Source organism: Muscardinus avellanarius (genome assembly GCF_963383645.1).
Source record: "Muscardinus avellanarius genome assembly, chromosome: 1".
NCBI classification, from domain to species: domain Eukaryota; kingdom Metazoa; phylum Chordata; class Mammalia; order Rodentia; family Gliridae; genus Muscardinus; species Muscardinus avellanarius.
Window position 1 is genome coordinate 182,381,130 of NC_137786.1, and position 17,309 is coordinate 182,398,438.

Genomic DNA, 17,309 nt, shown 5'->3' on the forward strand with positions numbered 1-17,309 from the left:
TGACCATAGTGGGGACTCTTTAAACCTGCCTTAGAGGAAACTGGATACTAGATGGCAAAAGATTTTTGAACAGAAATTTTATAAGGTCATTTTTGAGACAGTAAATTTTAACTAGGTTTTGTCCGTGCTGGCTGGCACCTTCTGTAATGTCTGGAAGACATACATACGGTGGTGGCAGGTCTGGCTCCTCTGGAGGACTTTCCAAAATGGATGGTGGTTGGGTTTCACTTGGTGACTCCCTCCTATTTCCTAATTACTAGAGTCCTGCCTTTTGGTGACTAAGATCTGGGATATATGACCTCACAGCCATGGGGGTTGGGAGGTGGGGTTCTGAACCAACTGGAGCCAAGTGTCAATGTAAGAAAATGGTCTGAATGTTCTGGGCTGCCTGTGACTTGGCCCCAAATGTATAGAGTGATTCCTGGATATAATGAGCCTTTTGATAGCCAATCCTCTCTAAATTTTGGCCATTTTGCTTTGCAAAAGGTATATACAATCTTCCTGGGTTTCATTTGGAGCCATAATCACCTCTATAAGCTTTTTATTTTATAAAATTCCAGATCATGAGGCCTAAGGGAATGGGATTACATTGTTTCCCTCCCATTTCTATCTAGAGAGTCAGGACCAGCGCCATGGTACCCCAACAAGTAACAGACAACACTCATTCCATCCACACTCAGCCATCCTCCTCAGAGGTATTTTAGCTGTCCCTTGGCATAAGTAGAGTGGTACAATGCCCCCACACACACCATTCTGGTCAGCCCAAGTACTTTTTAGGGTACTTTCTGGACTGCTATTTAGTTGTTATGGGATGACCCTGGCTCCAGGCAGCAGACTCAACACTCATTTCAACCCTGTGAGGTGCAAACCAAAGTCTGACTCTGATGTCTTCCTCATTCACACACTCACACTCATCATTCACACACACTCAACCCAAATTCTGAACTGAATTCTGGATCTGTGTTCCTCCAACACTACTCAGGGAATTCCCTGAAAGGAAATGATGAAACTCCCTCTTCCACTAATCTGATACAGAATGTGACTGAGCCCTGGGTTGACCTACCGTGAATGAAATGTCAGTACTGAATAGATAATGCACTGTTCCTTCTCCAGTTTAACATCTCACTATAAGTTATTTCCGGGGTCAATCACCTAAAGGAGAGACCTCCACATGGTGGCAAAAAGATCTCTGGCATGCTAAGTGGATCGACGTATGCAACAGGAAAGGTTGATTTCCAAGACACAGACTAGAGTAGATAAAACACCCTGAGCCCTGTCTCCAGAACCAGACTGGCCTAAAAATGGCTCCTGGATGGCTCTGAAAAAAATGTTGCAGGAAACTAGGTCACTAGAGATAAGAGACAGTGGCTGGAGATAAGGAAGCAAGTTACTTTATTGATAAACGAAGGCTTAGAAAGCAAAGCTTTGTTTAGGTCTGAGCCCCAAACACTGAACATGTAAGTTCTTTTATACATTGGTTACCTAATTTTGGGAAAGGGAGGAGTAAACATCAGACATGAGTTTACTAGCATAAGCATTATGATAGAAGCAGAACAATCAGTATATTACTTTTCTTTACCACTTTGTTTATATCTGAGAGACTTTGCTGGGTCATACCTGAGCTGTCTAGGATGACCATGTTTTGTTTCTGTATGAGGAATCCTGTGAAGAAGATTCCTTTTTATTTCCAGGCTCCTAGCTAAGAGTAGTTTTAAGGACCTGGCCAGAGTCATGCCTCAATACAATCTCTCCCAGAGGTATAGTACTGTCTCACATGATACAGGCTGGAAACTCAATGCTTTTTGCCTGAAAAGTTTGTTCCTGGAATGTATGCATGCCAGTGACTGACAGTTCTCCATCTAATTATAACAAGATCAGCTCTGTTGTCCCTGGGCTATTAAAGATCAATGAGCAAGTCCAGAAGCTTGGAATATAACAATCTCACCCTCATGAGCTGAGGCCAGAGTTCAGTGATTTGCAGTTTCATGGGTTCACAATCAGTGGAGAAGTAGTGGTGTCTGTGGGGCATTAAATCCCAATTATCAGGCTAAAGACTATGAAGATCATATTCTCTGACCCATGGAGTTTGGGCCTGGAGACATGGCAGAGACGATGCTCCAGAGACTATGCTCCTGTTTGCTTGCACTAGAACTAAATCTTGTTAGAGAGGCTCTGGGAGACAAACATAAAAGTTTGATTATTTGAGAGAGATTTGAAGAGTCAGGTACGTACTCCCAGCATAGATATTATAAAGGGAGATGAAATGGAAACAGGAATCACATACAGAAAGAAAGAAGATGCCAAGACAACAAAAATACAAACCTCAAAATTCTGAAAACATGATAATGAAGAAAAGTGAGGAAGAAATAAACTCCCACAACTCAACAACAAAGGAGATCACTTGTACTGCTTTTCAGAAAATTCAAGAAGGGGAACTCTGAATTTTTATCTTCCCTATGATCAAAGGCCTCAGAGAGAATGTACATGAAATAAAAGAGCATATCAATAGAAAAGTTGAGGTAATAAGTAAATAAAAAGAGGCTATGAGCAAAAAAAAAAAAAAGGAGTCAATAAATGAATTAAAGACTGCAGTAAAGACCACTTCTGACAGGCTAGACTGCATGGAAACCAGAATATCACTCTTGAAAGGCATTCAAAATTGAAAACACAATCAACAATATAGAAAAGACAATGCAAAAACGAACATGAACATCCAAAAGATACAGAATATATGAAACAACCTAACTTATAGATAATAGGCATTGAAGTAGGTCTCAAAGCATAAACCAAAGATACAGAAATTTCTTCAGAGAAATAATATCAGAGAATTTGCCAAACATAAAACAGACTTGGACATACACATACAGGAGACATTCAGAAAACCAACAAGATCAAAGATGGACTTTGTCATGCCATGTAATAATAAAAATAACTAGTATAAAGGACAAAAAAAATCTTAAAAGCAGTGAGAACAAAAGGATGGATAACATTCAGACGCAAAACAATCACTTCAGAATTCTAACCCAAGTCATGAAAGCCAGAGGGGCTGGTATGATGTACTTCAGACTCTGAAAAAAAAAAATTCCAACCAAGACTGCTATATCCAGAAATGATATCATTCAAAATTGAAGAAAAAATTAAAAATTTACAACTAAAATAATTTATGACTACCAAACCAGCCCTAGAGAAAATACTTAAGAAAACAAAATACAAAGAACAAAAAAAAGAAACAAATACCAGAACCAGAGAAGGGGTGAACTCTACCAGATAGGCAACTAAACAAAGGGAAATAACACTACATCAATCAGAAAATAGAACTCAAAATGAAAAGTAAACAAAAATTATATCTTAATAATAGCACTGAATGTCAAGGTTCTTAACTCCCCAATTAAATGGCATAGAGTGGCAATATGGGTTAAAGAACATAATCCAAATATATGCTGCTTGCAGGAAACTCACCTTATAGCCAAAGATATCCATACACTAAAAGTGAAAGGATGAAAAAAGATATACCATGAAAATGAAAAATAAAAACAAGCAGGAGTAGCAACACACTCATATCTGACAAAACAGACTTTAAGTTAAACATATCAGAGGAGGAAAAGCAGGTCACTTCTTATTAATAAGAGAAATGATTCAACAAGAAAATGTAATGATAGTAAAATTTATGTACCCAATATGAGGCTACCTATGTTTACAAAATCTTCAGGACATCAGGTTTCAAATAGAGTTAAATATAATAAGATTGGGAAATTTCAACACACTACTCATACCACTATATTGATTTTCCAGACAAAAGATAAGTAAAGACTCTTCTGACCTAAAGAACACTATTAAGCAAATGGACCTAAAAGACATATACAGAATATTTCAACCAACAATAGCTGAATACACATTCTTCTCAGATGCTCATGTTACCTTCTCCAAAATAGGCTACATTCTAGGTCATAAAGCAAGTAAGAGCAAATTAAAAAAGGTAATATAATTCCCTCTATCTTCTCAGATCACATTGGAATAAAAGTAGAAATCAACAACAGGAAGACCAAAAGAAATTACAAAAATACCTGGAGACTGAGTGATATACTCTTGAATAAGCACTGGATCAGAAAAGAAATAGGAGAGAATTTAAAATATTCCTAGAATTAAACAAAAATAGAGACATGACATACCAAAATCTATGACACTTTAATGGCAGTTTTAAGAGAAAATTTCATAGCATTGAGTGCCTACATAACAAAAATAGAAAGTCACCATGACATACTTCATGGACTTAGAAAAAAAAAAAAAAAAACCAGTCTAATCCCAAAGCCAGTAGAAGGCAAATGATAATTAAAATTAGAGCAGAAATCAATGAAAGAGAACAAAAAGAATAATACAAAGGATCAATGAAATAAAAAACTGTTTTTTGAAAACATTAATAAGATTGACCAACAATATTTTCAACCTAATCAAAAGGAGAGAATCAACCCAAATTATTAAAATCAGAAATTAAAAAGAAGACATCACAACAGACAGTGGGGGAATCCATAGGATAATCAGAAACTAGTTTGAAAATTAATATTCCTATAAACTGGAAAGCATGGAAAAAATCAACAGATTTCTAGACATATACAACCTACCTCAATTGAAACAAGAAGATATAGAAAACCTAAACTGACCAATAGCAACGAAAGAGAAAAAGAGCAATAAAAAGCCGTCCATTAAAGTAAAGCACAGGTCCAGACAAATTCACAACTGAACTTTAAAATATCTTTACAGACCTGCTAAACTTAATACCTCACAAGTTATTCCATAAAATCAAAAGAGGTGGAATTCTTTCAAACTCTTTCTATGAGGTCAGTATCATCTTCATGCCAAAACTGAATAAAGATACCTCAAGAAAAGAAAATGATTGACCAATATTACTGATGAACATAGATACAAAAATTCTAAGCAAAATACTTGCCATAAGCATCAAAACCATACCAATAAAATTGTGTATAAATTAAATTATATGTCTGTGCAGAACAAATGAATCAAGTAAAATATGAAAATGAATAAAAAATTTCCAGAGACAAATGAAAACAGACCACCTTTTGACTTGGAATTAAGAAAAAATATTTCCAAGAAACAGGCTCTCACATGGCTATTATTTAAAAAAAGATGAAAGATTGAAAGATAATAGTGTTGGTAAGAATGTAGAGTAAAAGGAATTTTTGTACACTGTTGATGGGGACATATGTTTGTACAGTATGGAAAACAGTATGGAAGTTCCTTTAAAAAGTAAAAATAGAGCAAATATATAATTCAACAATTCCTTTACTGGAGACACATTCACAAGACATGAAATCATTATTGCATGGAAATATACTGCACTCCCATGTTCCCTGCAGCAGTATACACAACAGCTAAGATATAGAAGCCACCTAAATATTCATCAATGCAAAAACTAATAAAAATTTATATATACACAATTGAAACTTTTCAACCTATGGAAGAAGAAAATTTTATTCTGTAAAACAGCATAAATTAACCTAGAGTATATGATGTTAAGTAAAATGTCAGGCATGGAAAGAAAAATACTGGGTGACCTTGCTTATATGTAGAATCTAAAAAAATTAAACACACAGAAGAAGAGAATAAAATGGTGATTATCAGAGGGTGGGGTGTGGGGTATCAGGGAGAGGTTAATGATAAAAAACAAAGTCTATGTTAGAATAAATTTAAGACATCTATTGTATGTCATGATTATAATAATAAATGACAGTATAGTATTGTTAAAAATTGCTGAGAAAATATATTCTAGCTGTTCTCACCACATTAAGTAAATATGTGAGGTAAAACACACTAATTAGCATGATTTTAGCAACCTCACAATGTATACATATAAAAACATATACCTGTGCACCATAAATAGATACTATATTTATCAATAAAAATGAATGGATAAATGAACTGGTGTTTTCTTTATAAAAAGATAAAATAAATACATAAGATTAAGCTTTTTTAAGAATCTTTAATATTCATTTTATTATTTTTATAATAATCAACACATTTTAAATACAATTTATCAGGTTGTGGTCTAAATGCCTAACAATTATTATCTTATTGAATAGTACCAATAACATCATGAAATCAGGCTGTGATTATCACCATTTTTAAGATAAGCAAATAGAGGTACACCGAATTTAATTTTCTGTCCAAAGATGAACAGGTGATAAAAAGAGGGCAGGAACTAAGACTCAGGTCCTCTGCTCTCCTTCCTCTCTATCAATACTCTAATATAATCCCTCATAACAAGGAAGAAGATTCACCAAATTTTAAATGACAAAAGGAGTTTTGTTATCACTTACATATAAATTCATTAAAATATATATACGCATAACAAAAAGGGAAAATTTATAGGTGATTTTGTTTCTTTCTAAATTTCTGGTTTTTCTTAGTTTTTATAAGAAACTTGGTTTAATTAGCTTTAACTTATATATTATGGGTTAGCTTAATAGATTAAGCAATTTAAGATTATTTCTATAAAGAAAAGAATTTCTGAATTCTCACAAGCACTCTTCTCTTTTTTTTTTAATTTTATTTTATTGGTGCACTGTATTCATACATCATAGTGGGATACAAACTTTTGTAGAAATACATGCACACATCGCCCAGTCAGCCCCCACCCGATCCCCACCCCAATCTCTCCCCATCCCTTCCTCCCATGCTTGGCTTAGTGGTTGACATCTAGTATTATAGCAATTTATCCAAAATTAAAAATGATAATCTCACATAACAGTTTCATTTGTCTGATGCCAAGCTTTTGATGATTTAAAGATAACATTTCAATATTTCTTTTTGCTTTCTTTCTTACCAGAGCATATTTTTTTCTGTTTTTTTTTTTTTTGGTGAAACTATCATATATTTATATATTTATTTTTCAGAAAAAATCTATCCTAATATGGAATATGAATTCTAGATACCCAAAACAATCTTGAAGAAGAACAAAGCTAGCAGATATATATTTTCTGATTTCAAACCATATAAAGCTACAATAATTGAAACAGTGTAGTACTGTTCTAAAGGCAGATATATAAACCATTGGAGTTAAATACAAGCCTAGAGCTAAATTCCTCCCTATATTGTCAAGTTATTTTTGACAAGGTTTCCACGAACATTTGGTGGTGGAAATAATATTCTTTTAACTAAATATTGTTGAAAAATAATAATTACATGGAAAAGAATAAAATTGGGCCCTTACCTAATCCCACATACAAGTATTAACTCAAAATAGATAAAAGACCTAAATATAAATCTTAAGACTATAAACTTTTAGAAGAAAATCTGGGTCATAAAACCTCACAACATTGAAATTGGCAGTGATTTCTTGGATATGATTTCAATGGCACAGGCAACAGAAGAATATACAAACTCCCTAAAAAATAAAAAAAAAATATTGTATATCCAAAGACAATGTAAACAGAGTTAAAAGTTACTAATAGAATTGGATAAAATATTTCCAAATGCTATATCTGAAGGTATATTAATATCCCAACTAGAAATCCTAAAAATTAACAACAATAAAGGCAAACAATACAATTTAGAGATAGGTAAAAGACTAACATAAATAATGAATCTCCACAGATAACCAATCTTAGTTGTCTGTTGGATGGAAAATCTTGTTTCTCTGGTTCTGGTGAGTGTTACCTATTTCTTCTTTGTAGTTAATCTCTTTGAGTATTTTCTCTAGCGCTGGTTTTGAAGACATAAATTCCTTCAGTTTCTGTTTGTCATGGAAGCTTCTTATTTCTCCATCTAATTTGATAGAAAGTTTGGCTGGATAGGAAATTTTTGGCTGGAAGTTGTTTTCTTTCAGAGTTTGGAATATGTTACTCCAAGCCCTTCTGGCTCTCATGACTTGGTTTGGGAAGTCTGGAGTGATTCTAATTGGTTTGCCTCTGAATGTCACTTGGCCCTTTGTTTTTGTTGCCTTTAAGATTCTCTGCTTGGCTTCCACATTGGTCATTTTGACAATGATGTGGCGTGGGGATCCTCTTCTCCGATCCTGTCTAAAGGGAGTTCTATAAGTTTCCTGGACCTGTGTATCAACCTCTTGCTCTATGTTTGGAAAATTTTCTGCTATTACTTCCTTGAAGAGATTGTTGATCCCTTTGGTTTCACTTTCTTTTCCCTCCTCTATTCCAATTATTCTTAGGTTAGCTCTCTTAAAATGGGCCCATATTTCTTCAATGTCAGATTCCTGCTGTTGGATATTTTTTTCTAGATTAGAAACTATGCGTTCATTTTTGGATTGCTCATCTTCTAAGAGCGAGATTCTGTTCTCCATGTGGTCTAATCGGTTGTTTGTACTTTGAATTGAGGCCTTTACTTCATTAATTGCATCCTTTATCTCTTTTTGGCTCTCTCTGAGTTCTTTTCGAAGCACCTCTATTATTTCTAAAGTTATTTTCCTGATTTGATCTTCTAGAAATCTCTGATTTTCTGTTTTATCAGGTTCTGATGTTGTGGGGTTGTGGGCGGCATTCATTGCTCCAGTATTATTCCTCTTTCCCATGATTTCGTTTGTTTGTGCCTTCTCTGGGTTCTTCCCTTGGGTCACTATGACTTCACTTAAGGTGTTCTGGATCTCGAGTCAGTAGTATCTCAGACCCCACTACTCCTTTACTGGGTTTTATCACAGAGTCTCCGACCCAGGGAGTCAATAGAGGCTGCTTTAAACTATGGGGGGTGCCAGGTTGCACGTTCACCTATGGTGTGATATCTCTGCCACCACCACTCCCTCACTGGGTACAGTGAGGTACCCCACTGAACCTCAGTGAGGTACAGTACTGGGATTTCTCCTCTGTGGCCCGCAATTTGACTCACTGTTCTTGAGTACGCAGATGTAGCTGTACTGTATTCGGCGAATTCACTGCTGCTGCCGCCGCCGGTGGTAATATGGCGCCGCGGCCACGCCCTCGGCCATGAGGCTGGCGTATTTTTTCTTCTCTGGTTTTGATTTCCACTCTGAATCCCTGCAGCATGTGCTGAGCTCAGCCACCGGGAGCTTTAAATCCTCTCTGCGCCGAAAGATCCTGCCTGGCTGTTCCGCAGCGGCTCACCTCGGCTTGCTGTAGCCGTCTGATGAGTTCGCAGCTGCCGCCGGCAGTATGGCGCTGCTGCCGCGTCCTCGGGCGCGTGTGTCTCCTCTGTGGCCCTGAGCTCTGTTCTCAGTCCGCTTTCTCTCTGGAGCCTGGTGGTTTTTTTGTTTTTCTGGTGATGGTGTTTTCTGGCTATGAAAGGCGCTGGTTTTGTGGTAATGGAGATTGGTTGTTAGCAGGGCTCTTAAGCCCCGCTTTTCTCGGTCGCCATCTTCCCGGAAGTCTCTTCTCTTTTTTTAATCTTTTAATTGGTGCATTGTGTTCATACATCTTAATGCAGTACAAGATGTTAGAGGCATACATGCACACATCATCCAGTTAGCCCTTACCCAATTCTCAACTCATCCCCCTCTCTCCCTCCTTCTCATGTTTGGCTTAATGATTGACCTTGATATATTTGTTAATGTACATCCTGTACATTAGGGAAATGACATCTTCATAAGCCGAGGTATTTTGGAGCTTCTGCATGCAACAAATTTAAGTTCCTACCTCTCACTGTAAATCTTCCCACACCTAAACGATATAATAAAATAAAGCATTTTTAGGCTAGCTAGACAGTGAATCACATATTTTATACTTCCTTTCCTGTGGACACACACATACATAATATAAGAATATAAGCTCCAAGCTCCTTGCAATGGATTTTATGTTTTAAAACACATATAGGTATATGCAAAAAAAAAAAACTAGAATATACAGAACAGACTTCTCACTATTACTTTATCTCTACTCCTCTGCTTAAATGTTAGTAATTTCATTTCTATTTTATTCATTTATTTAATTTTAATTTTAAGCAATCTAATAGGGTCCTATTTAAAATAAAACTCTGTGAAAGTTTCTAAATGAAAATTCCAGAATCCCTTTCTTTAGCCCCTTCTATTATTTCAATTTATGTGTATATCTTTATTTATGGAGTCAATATAAATTTCTCCTCTGATCTGGAACGTGAATGCAGTAACATCTCTATCATTTTCCCTTATTAATTGTTATCTTCTCAATAAATGGGAATTTCTCATATATCTTCTATGTATCATTAACTCTATTGATAAATAAGGAATCTAATTCAAAGGGTGAGGTCCTGTAATAATAAGTAGTAATAAGAATTTGCTCAGTGCAAAACCACTGTAATTTCTTATTGTTGCATGATGTTGAAATGCAAAGTTAAAAACAACATATGTCGTTTGTAATGTGTCAGGATGATGACCTGCCAGAGAGTGATTCTAAGAGAGCTGTTCAAAGTCTTTTTAATGTGAGGATTCCAACATCAGGGTGATATATGCCAAGTCACTGCAGTATGTATGTATCGGCGCTACGCAGTAGAAAATAAGGGGAAAAACACTTAAGTGAATCTATTATCGCAGATACAGTATAATATTGAAGAATGGATGAATATAGCAATTTGACATGGAGAAGAAAGAGCTAGATGCAAGACGTGAGACCTACCTAAAGGGTGGGATTTGCTGGCAGCATATATTTTCCCAGGACCCTCCTAAAGGCCCCCATGACCTCTTTATTCCTCAGGCTGTAGATGAGGGGGTTGAGGGCTGGGGTGACAATTGTGTAGAAAACAGAGATAATGTTGTCTTGTTTGGGGCTGTGGAAGGAACTGGGCAAGACGTACATGAACGTGGCAGCCCCATAAAACATGCCCACCACAGTCAGATGGGAAGAGCAGGTGACGAGGGCTTTCTTCCTCCCCTCAGTTGAGGGCACGTGGAGCACTGTGAACAGAATCAGTGAGTAGGATGCTAGGATGGCAGAAAGTGGAAGCAAGAGGAAAGTCACACCTGTCACATAAACCATGAGCTCATATCCAGAGGTGTCAGCACAGGCCAGCTTCAGCAAGGGTGGGATCTCACAGAGCAAGTGTCTGATTTCCCAGGACATGCAGAAGGGATAGTGCATGGTGTACATGGTGTGTCCCAGGGCATTCAGGGATGCCAGTATCCAGGACGTGGCCACCATGAACCAGCAGACCCTTGGCCTCATGAAGACCATGTAGTTCAGAGGATGACAAATGGCTACATACCTGTCATAGGCCATGAAGGCCAGCAGGAGGTCCTCGGCACCACCCAGTGTCAGCGCCAGGAACATCTGAAGGGCACAGCCTCCAAAGGAGATGCTGTTCTCTCTGCTCAGATAATCCACGAGGGCCTTAGGAGTGACCACTGATGTGAACAGGAGGTCCATGAGAGAGAGCTGCCCGAGCAGGAGGTACATGGGCACGTGCAGCCGGGCATCCATGGTGATGACCAGGAGCAGCAGACCATTGCTGGCCAGGGCCAGCATGTACAGGGCTGTGATTGTGGCACAGAGCAGTTCAGGAGACCCACTGTCATTCAGAATCCCCACCAGGATGAAGCCGCTTCCCACGGAGGAGTTCCAGTGCTCCATTCTGCGTGGTTGCTTTCGTTGCCTAGAGTCAGATGGTTTCTCAGTGGAAGCCTTTCTAAAGAAGTCTAGGTTACTTTTAGATCATGCCAGGTCAATGACCAAATAGAAATCTCATGAAATACATTTTTCTTCTTGTAGCTAAATTTCCCCTCTGGTTTTTGAATCTGTGAGTATCGTTATTGAATTATGATAAGCCATCAACTAAATGTGTAACAGGCATGTTAAGAATTGTTAAGCCTTAAGAGTTTCCCTTATATAACAAAAGAAGCAGCATCCCAGGTATACAATCTTTGTAGATAGATGAAACCATCTCTATATCTATCTATCTATCTATCTATCTATCTATCTATCTATCGACACTGGTTTAAAATCTAGCTTTTTTTCTGCCTAAAATCTATTTGAGATTGCAATTCAGTTTATTAATCTTTATTCTTTAAAATCTATTTGCCATCTCTTCCCTTTGACCTTATGTCTGTCTTTACTTTCTGGTTAATACAAAAGGCATTTTTCTATTTAAAGGTAATAATAAGATATTTACCCAGAAGGAGACAAGAATAAAGGAAATAGATGGAATTGATAGAAGTATAGCAGTCATTCATGTTTAGAGTATTTGATAAAAGGGGTGAACTACAAAAGAGGAGACATTGTAGGAAAGGCCCCAAACCACACCAATATGCGGGATTGACAACAACACTCAGAGCATGACAAATAGATTCCTCTGCATCACAAATCTTAGAAATACATAGAACGATGCTGGTCTTGCTGAACCTGGATTCATATGATAGTATTGGTGCCAGGGGTTTCAGAGGAAAGGAAGTTGAGAGTGTGGGGTATGTGTGATGGTATTCACTTTGTTTGTTCTTTATGAATGAAGATCTTTCACAGTAGGATGGAAGATGTAGGAGGCACTATGAAAGAGAAGAGGCAAATTCACCACCAGATTCTTCACCTTTCCCTTCACCAAATTCTTTACCTTTCCATTGTATCTGTACCTTTGGTTTATATCACTATAATGATTATTTCAGAGTTGTGAATCTTTAAATGGCAGGGTCATAAAAAACAGACATTGGGAGTCCCACAAAATCCAGCTCTTTTCATTTATTCAGTAAATATTTACTAAGGATCTATAATGAGTCAGGTACTACCTGATAATTGCATAGATATAAAACTAATCACACAAAGACATCATTCAATGGTAACAATTGATATATGAAGAAAAACATCACACACTTCACTAGGCATGGTGGTGCACACTTGTGATTCCAGTACTTGGGAGGATGAGACAGGAGAACCACAGGTTCAGGCTTAACAACTTTGGAAAACCTTATTTGTTTATTTATTTATTTATTTATTTATTTATTTATTTTTATTTTTATTTTTTGGTGGTACTGGGTTTCCTGGAAGCCCTTCTACCTCCGGGCTACACTCCCAGACCTATTTTATATTTTTATTTGGAAACAGGGTCTCTTAAGCCAGCATGGCTGGCTTCAAACCTGCGCAATCCTCCTGTTTCCGCCTCCGAAGCACAGGGATTACAGCAGAAGAAGAGCCACTTTCTGGGTAACTGCTGGAGGCGTGTGGGAAACTTGAGCCAAGAGCATTCAGCAAAAGCTGAGATTAATAAAAAACATTGTATTTCATGGGAAATGGTTGGAGTGTGTCATTGTTTAGTACATTAATTTTTACTGACGTCCATTGACTTTTCTGTTGCATTTTACTGTCAAGCTGACTTATAGAAGAAAAAGCACAAATAATATTGGATTGTTTTCCTCTGAAGCATAATTCACTGTGGGCCTACATCAGACTATAGGATTCAAGGAAAATCCAGGTATATTAAAGGAAGTACTGAGAATTTTTACCAGAAAGCCATCCTCAAGAATTCTAGTAACTGGGATTGGCCAGTGGTACAGAATGATTAAGTGTCCCTACATGTACAAGGTAGGTCCAAGCACAGGTGCCTAGAGTATAGATAGGAGTGAAGAAGCTATAAATCCCAAAGAAACAGAGAACTGAACTACAGAGAATTCTAAGGTCTTTATCTTGTTTCTCAAGGCTCGGAGAATCCACATATTTCCTAGAAACAGAAACAAAGTCCTTACCTCAGATGAGGAAAGACATGGATGTCAGACACCAAGTACCTGGGATTCATGTGAGGGGTGAAGAGATTTAAGATGCTGAAGAAAGAGAAGGTATTCTTCCAGCAAGATGACATGTAGGTGTGTGCTTGGCTGTGACTGGGATCAGGAGTGGAAGCTTCCTTCAGCCACTGGCATTTCTGATCTTCTCTGGGGAAAGAGGTAGACTCAGACAGGGAGATGAGGACCTGTGGCAGGATCCTGGGGAAGAAAGGAGCTGAATCCTCAGAATGTCACCCATTCACTCTTGTAAGAAACTCCTTCATGGCCATGGAGTGATTCTGGCTGAATGCTAGAGTCCATGCAGTCCGGTTTTCATATATTCTTCTCCTTCTGGGACCCATGATAAAAGATAAGCATGGTAGGAATTTGGAGTAAGAGGCATGGGAGGAGCTGCTCACGGGAGGCCCACCACTGTCCCTGAGGCCACAGTGAACCTTGTCTTGTCCTGGGGGAAATTTCATACTTTCATCCTCTCTGGTGACATGACCGCCCCTGAATGCTGCTCCAGGAAACTGGATTTTAATGAATCCTCCTGGGCATGTCTCCTGGCCTTTCATTTCACTTACTATATAGGCTCTGAGGCCTGAGGGTTTGTTCTGCTCCACAAGGTCTTGCTGAAGCTGTTCCTGACTAGAGAGATGGTGTAAGCAACTGGACCAAGAAACAACAAACCCCTGTCTAGTCTGCTGTCCAATTCATGAAGTGTGTTTCTTGGTATCTATTCTCTCATCTTTCTCTTTATCCATTAGGCGCCCTTTATCTGGGCTATTACAGTGGGAGACAGTTAACACTGTTCTATTAATATCAGGTCTTCCTTCATTGACCCTTGATTGGCCTCTGACATGGATTTATTAAACATTTCTATGCTTTTTGAGTTTTAGTTTCCCATTTTGACATTCTCTTATGCATATGCAAACATACATATGTGCCTATGTATTTGGTGACTGCCAGGCTCAGCTGCTCAGAGCTCGGGATAATGCCTGCACTAGGTTCTAAGGATGCTGCCATAGTTCATCCTTTCTCATCCCTCACCCAGCCCTTTTTCTTGTCCTCCCCACTCCTCAGTCTCTAATCACTCATTTCATAGTAAATGCTGAAAATATGCTGCTAGAGCTTTTTAAATTATCTTTCAACTTAAAAAATTAAATATTAAGTTTTAATTTTTAGTTTATAAAAAGAATATATCCAGCTGGAGTGGTGGATCATGCCTATAATCCCAGTACTTTCCAAGCTGAGATAGGAGGATCAGAGGTTTGAGGCCAGCTTCAGCAACTTATTGAGACACTCAACAGACTTTCAAGACCCTGTTTCAAAATAAGTAAAAAGGGGCCCGGGGTGTAGCTTGGAGATAAAATTCCTTTGGGTATAATCCCTGTACCAAAAAAAAAAAAAAAGAAAAGAAAAGAAAAGAAAAACAAAACAAAACAAGCAAACAAACAAAAAACCCCTAAAGAACATATCCAAGAAAATTATTACCCAAGTACAATAGAAGAAATATATATATCCTTTTATTTTTATTTTTATCATTATATAAGGAAGATACTCAAAAGGAAGTATATTATTAGCTTTGTATCACAATAATGAAATACATGAGAAAATTGGTTTATTAAGAGAAAGGTTTTTTTTTTTTTTTTGGCAGCTCCAGTCCAAGAGTGGGCAGATCCCTGCTTTGGGGCTCAGGTGGGCATCCTGGATCACAGTGGAAAGTAGTGTGTGGCTGGGAAAAATGGTCAGTCAGTAAAAGAGTGAAGGGAAAAGGTCAGGTTCCACAGTCTCCCTCAACAGTTCACCCTCAGTGACCTAAGGATCTAACGAGATTCTATTGCCTTCAGTAGTACCACCTTGGGAATGTCAACACATGGACGTTTGGGAACATCTAACATGCAAATTATACAAGGGTTTTTACTTGTGTAAAATGTAAAACCAATGCTATTCATAGCAGAATAAAAGCTAGAAACAACCTTTATGCCCACCAACATCGCAAGGAATACATATTAACACATGAAGATGTCTACAGAAATCAAAACAGAGTAACCAGAGGGTCAAAATCCATGACATTTTCTGTAATAAAATTATTTAAAATATTTTTAGTTGAAAAATAAAAGTTGTGTATATTTATAACATGTTCTACATGATATGTTAATATATAGAAAGATACATTGCAGAATGGCTAAACTGTGATAATTAACATTTGTGCTATCTCACATGTCTAACATTTTGTGTGGCTAGAACATTAAAAAAACTACTTTTTAAGTGATTTTCAAAAATGCAATTCATTAGCCGGGCGTGGTGGTGCACGCTTGTAATCCCAGCATTCGGGAGGCTAAGACCGGAGGATCGCAGTTCGCGGACAGCCTCAGCTACCTAGTGAGGCCCTCTGCAATTCAGTGAGACCCGGTTTCAAATTAAAGAATAAAATATAGGGCAGAGGGTGTAGCTCGGAGGTCGAATGCCCCCGGGTTCCACCCCCAGGCCTGCAAAAAAAAAAAAAATACAATTCATTATTATCAACTGTAGCTAGTATATTAAACTAGAGATTTCTTATTACTCTTCCTATCTAAATGAAATTTTGTCTCCTGTGAACAGAACCTCCACAACCCCACCACCCCTGGCACTGGCCCCTGGTAACCACCCTTGCGTTCTTTGCTTCCATGTACTTAACAGGTTTTGTGGGAAATAATTTAATAGGTTTTTTGTTGTTTTATATGTTGGTTTCTTGTGGGACCAGTGATTGAGCCCAGGGATATTCTACCAATAAGCTATACCTCCCAGCCCTGTTTTGTTTTATTTTATTTTATTTTATTTTGAATCAGGATGTAAGTTGCTGAGAACCTCCCTAAATTCCTGAGATTGGCCTCAAATCTGTAATCCTTCTGTCTCAGCCTCCCAAGTACTGGAATTACAGGCATGTGCCACCTTGTGTTGACAGTTTTTTTAAAAAATCTATCTATATCTATACCTATATAGATATATATCATACAAATGAGTAGTTTTTACCCAAGTGAATAGACAATTTATGATTTATGCTCATGAATGTTTATAATGCCTTGTTTAAAATAATCAACAGAATAAGAAACGACACAAATGTTTCTCACCTGGTAAATGTGTAAACAGATGTGATATATCCATACAGTTGGATACACTTAGTCACAAATGGGAAAGCTCTAATAGACAAATGAATATGAATGAATCACAAATATATTACTCTGAAAGGAGCTAGACTTAAAAAGTATGATGCAGTGTGGGTGACATTCTGGAAAAGCCAAAGTGATGATAATAATAGTAAACAGATCAACCCTGAAGAAGGCTGATGATCCATTTCTAAAAAGCTTCCTAAACTAGGGAACAAAGGCTGGACTATTTCCAGTTGGCACCAGAGAATTTGAGAGATTTACCCAACTTTGGGTATTGTTGATACCTTGACTTTCATGGAGGTTACTTGATTATATTTGTTGAAACCTCCAGAACTGTATATTTCAAAATATTAGTTGGGTGTGGTGGCGCACATACATAATCCCAGTACTTAGTAGGCTGAAACAGGAGGAGCACTAATTTGAAGCCAGTCTCAGTAGTTTAGTGAGACCCTCAGCAATTTAGAGTCCCTGTTTAAAAAAAAAAAAAAAAAAAAAAAAATATATATATATATATATAT

The 17,309-nt window shown here is 37.5% G+C and overlaps 1 protein-coding gene across 1 annotated transcript; it reads right to left on the reverse strand.

Annotated features, from left to right (window-relative positions):
* Positions 1-10,568: 10,568 nt before the first annotated feature.
* On the reverse strand, positions 10,569-11,519 carry LOC308279464 (olfactory receptor 2AG2; the record flags this gene model as incomplete). The annotated part of the gene is made up of 1 exon (XM_080719575.1): positions 10,569-11,519. One exon carries the CDS (start codon positions 11,517-11,519, stop codon positions 10,569-10,571), a length of 951 nt encoding a protein of 316 aa, XP_080575701.1.
* Positions 11,520-17,309: the final 5,790 nt, after the last annotated feature.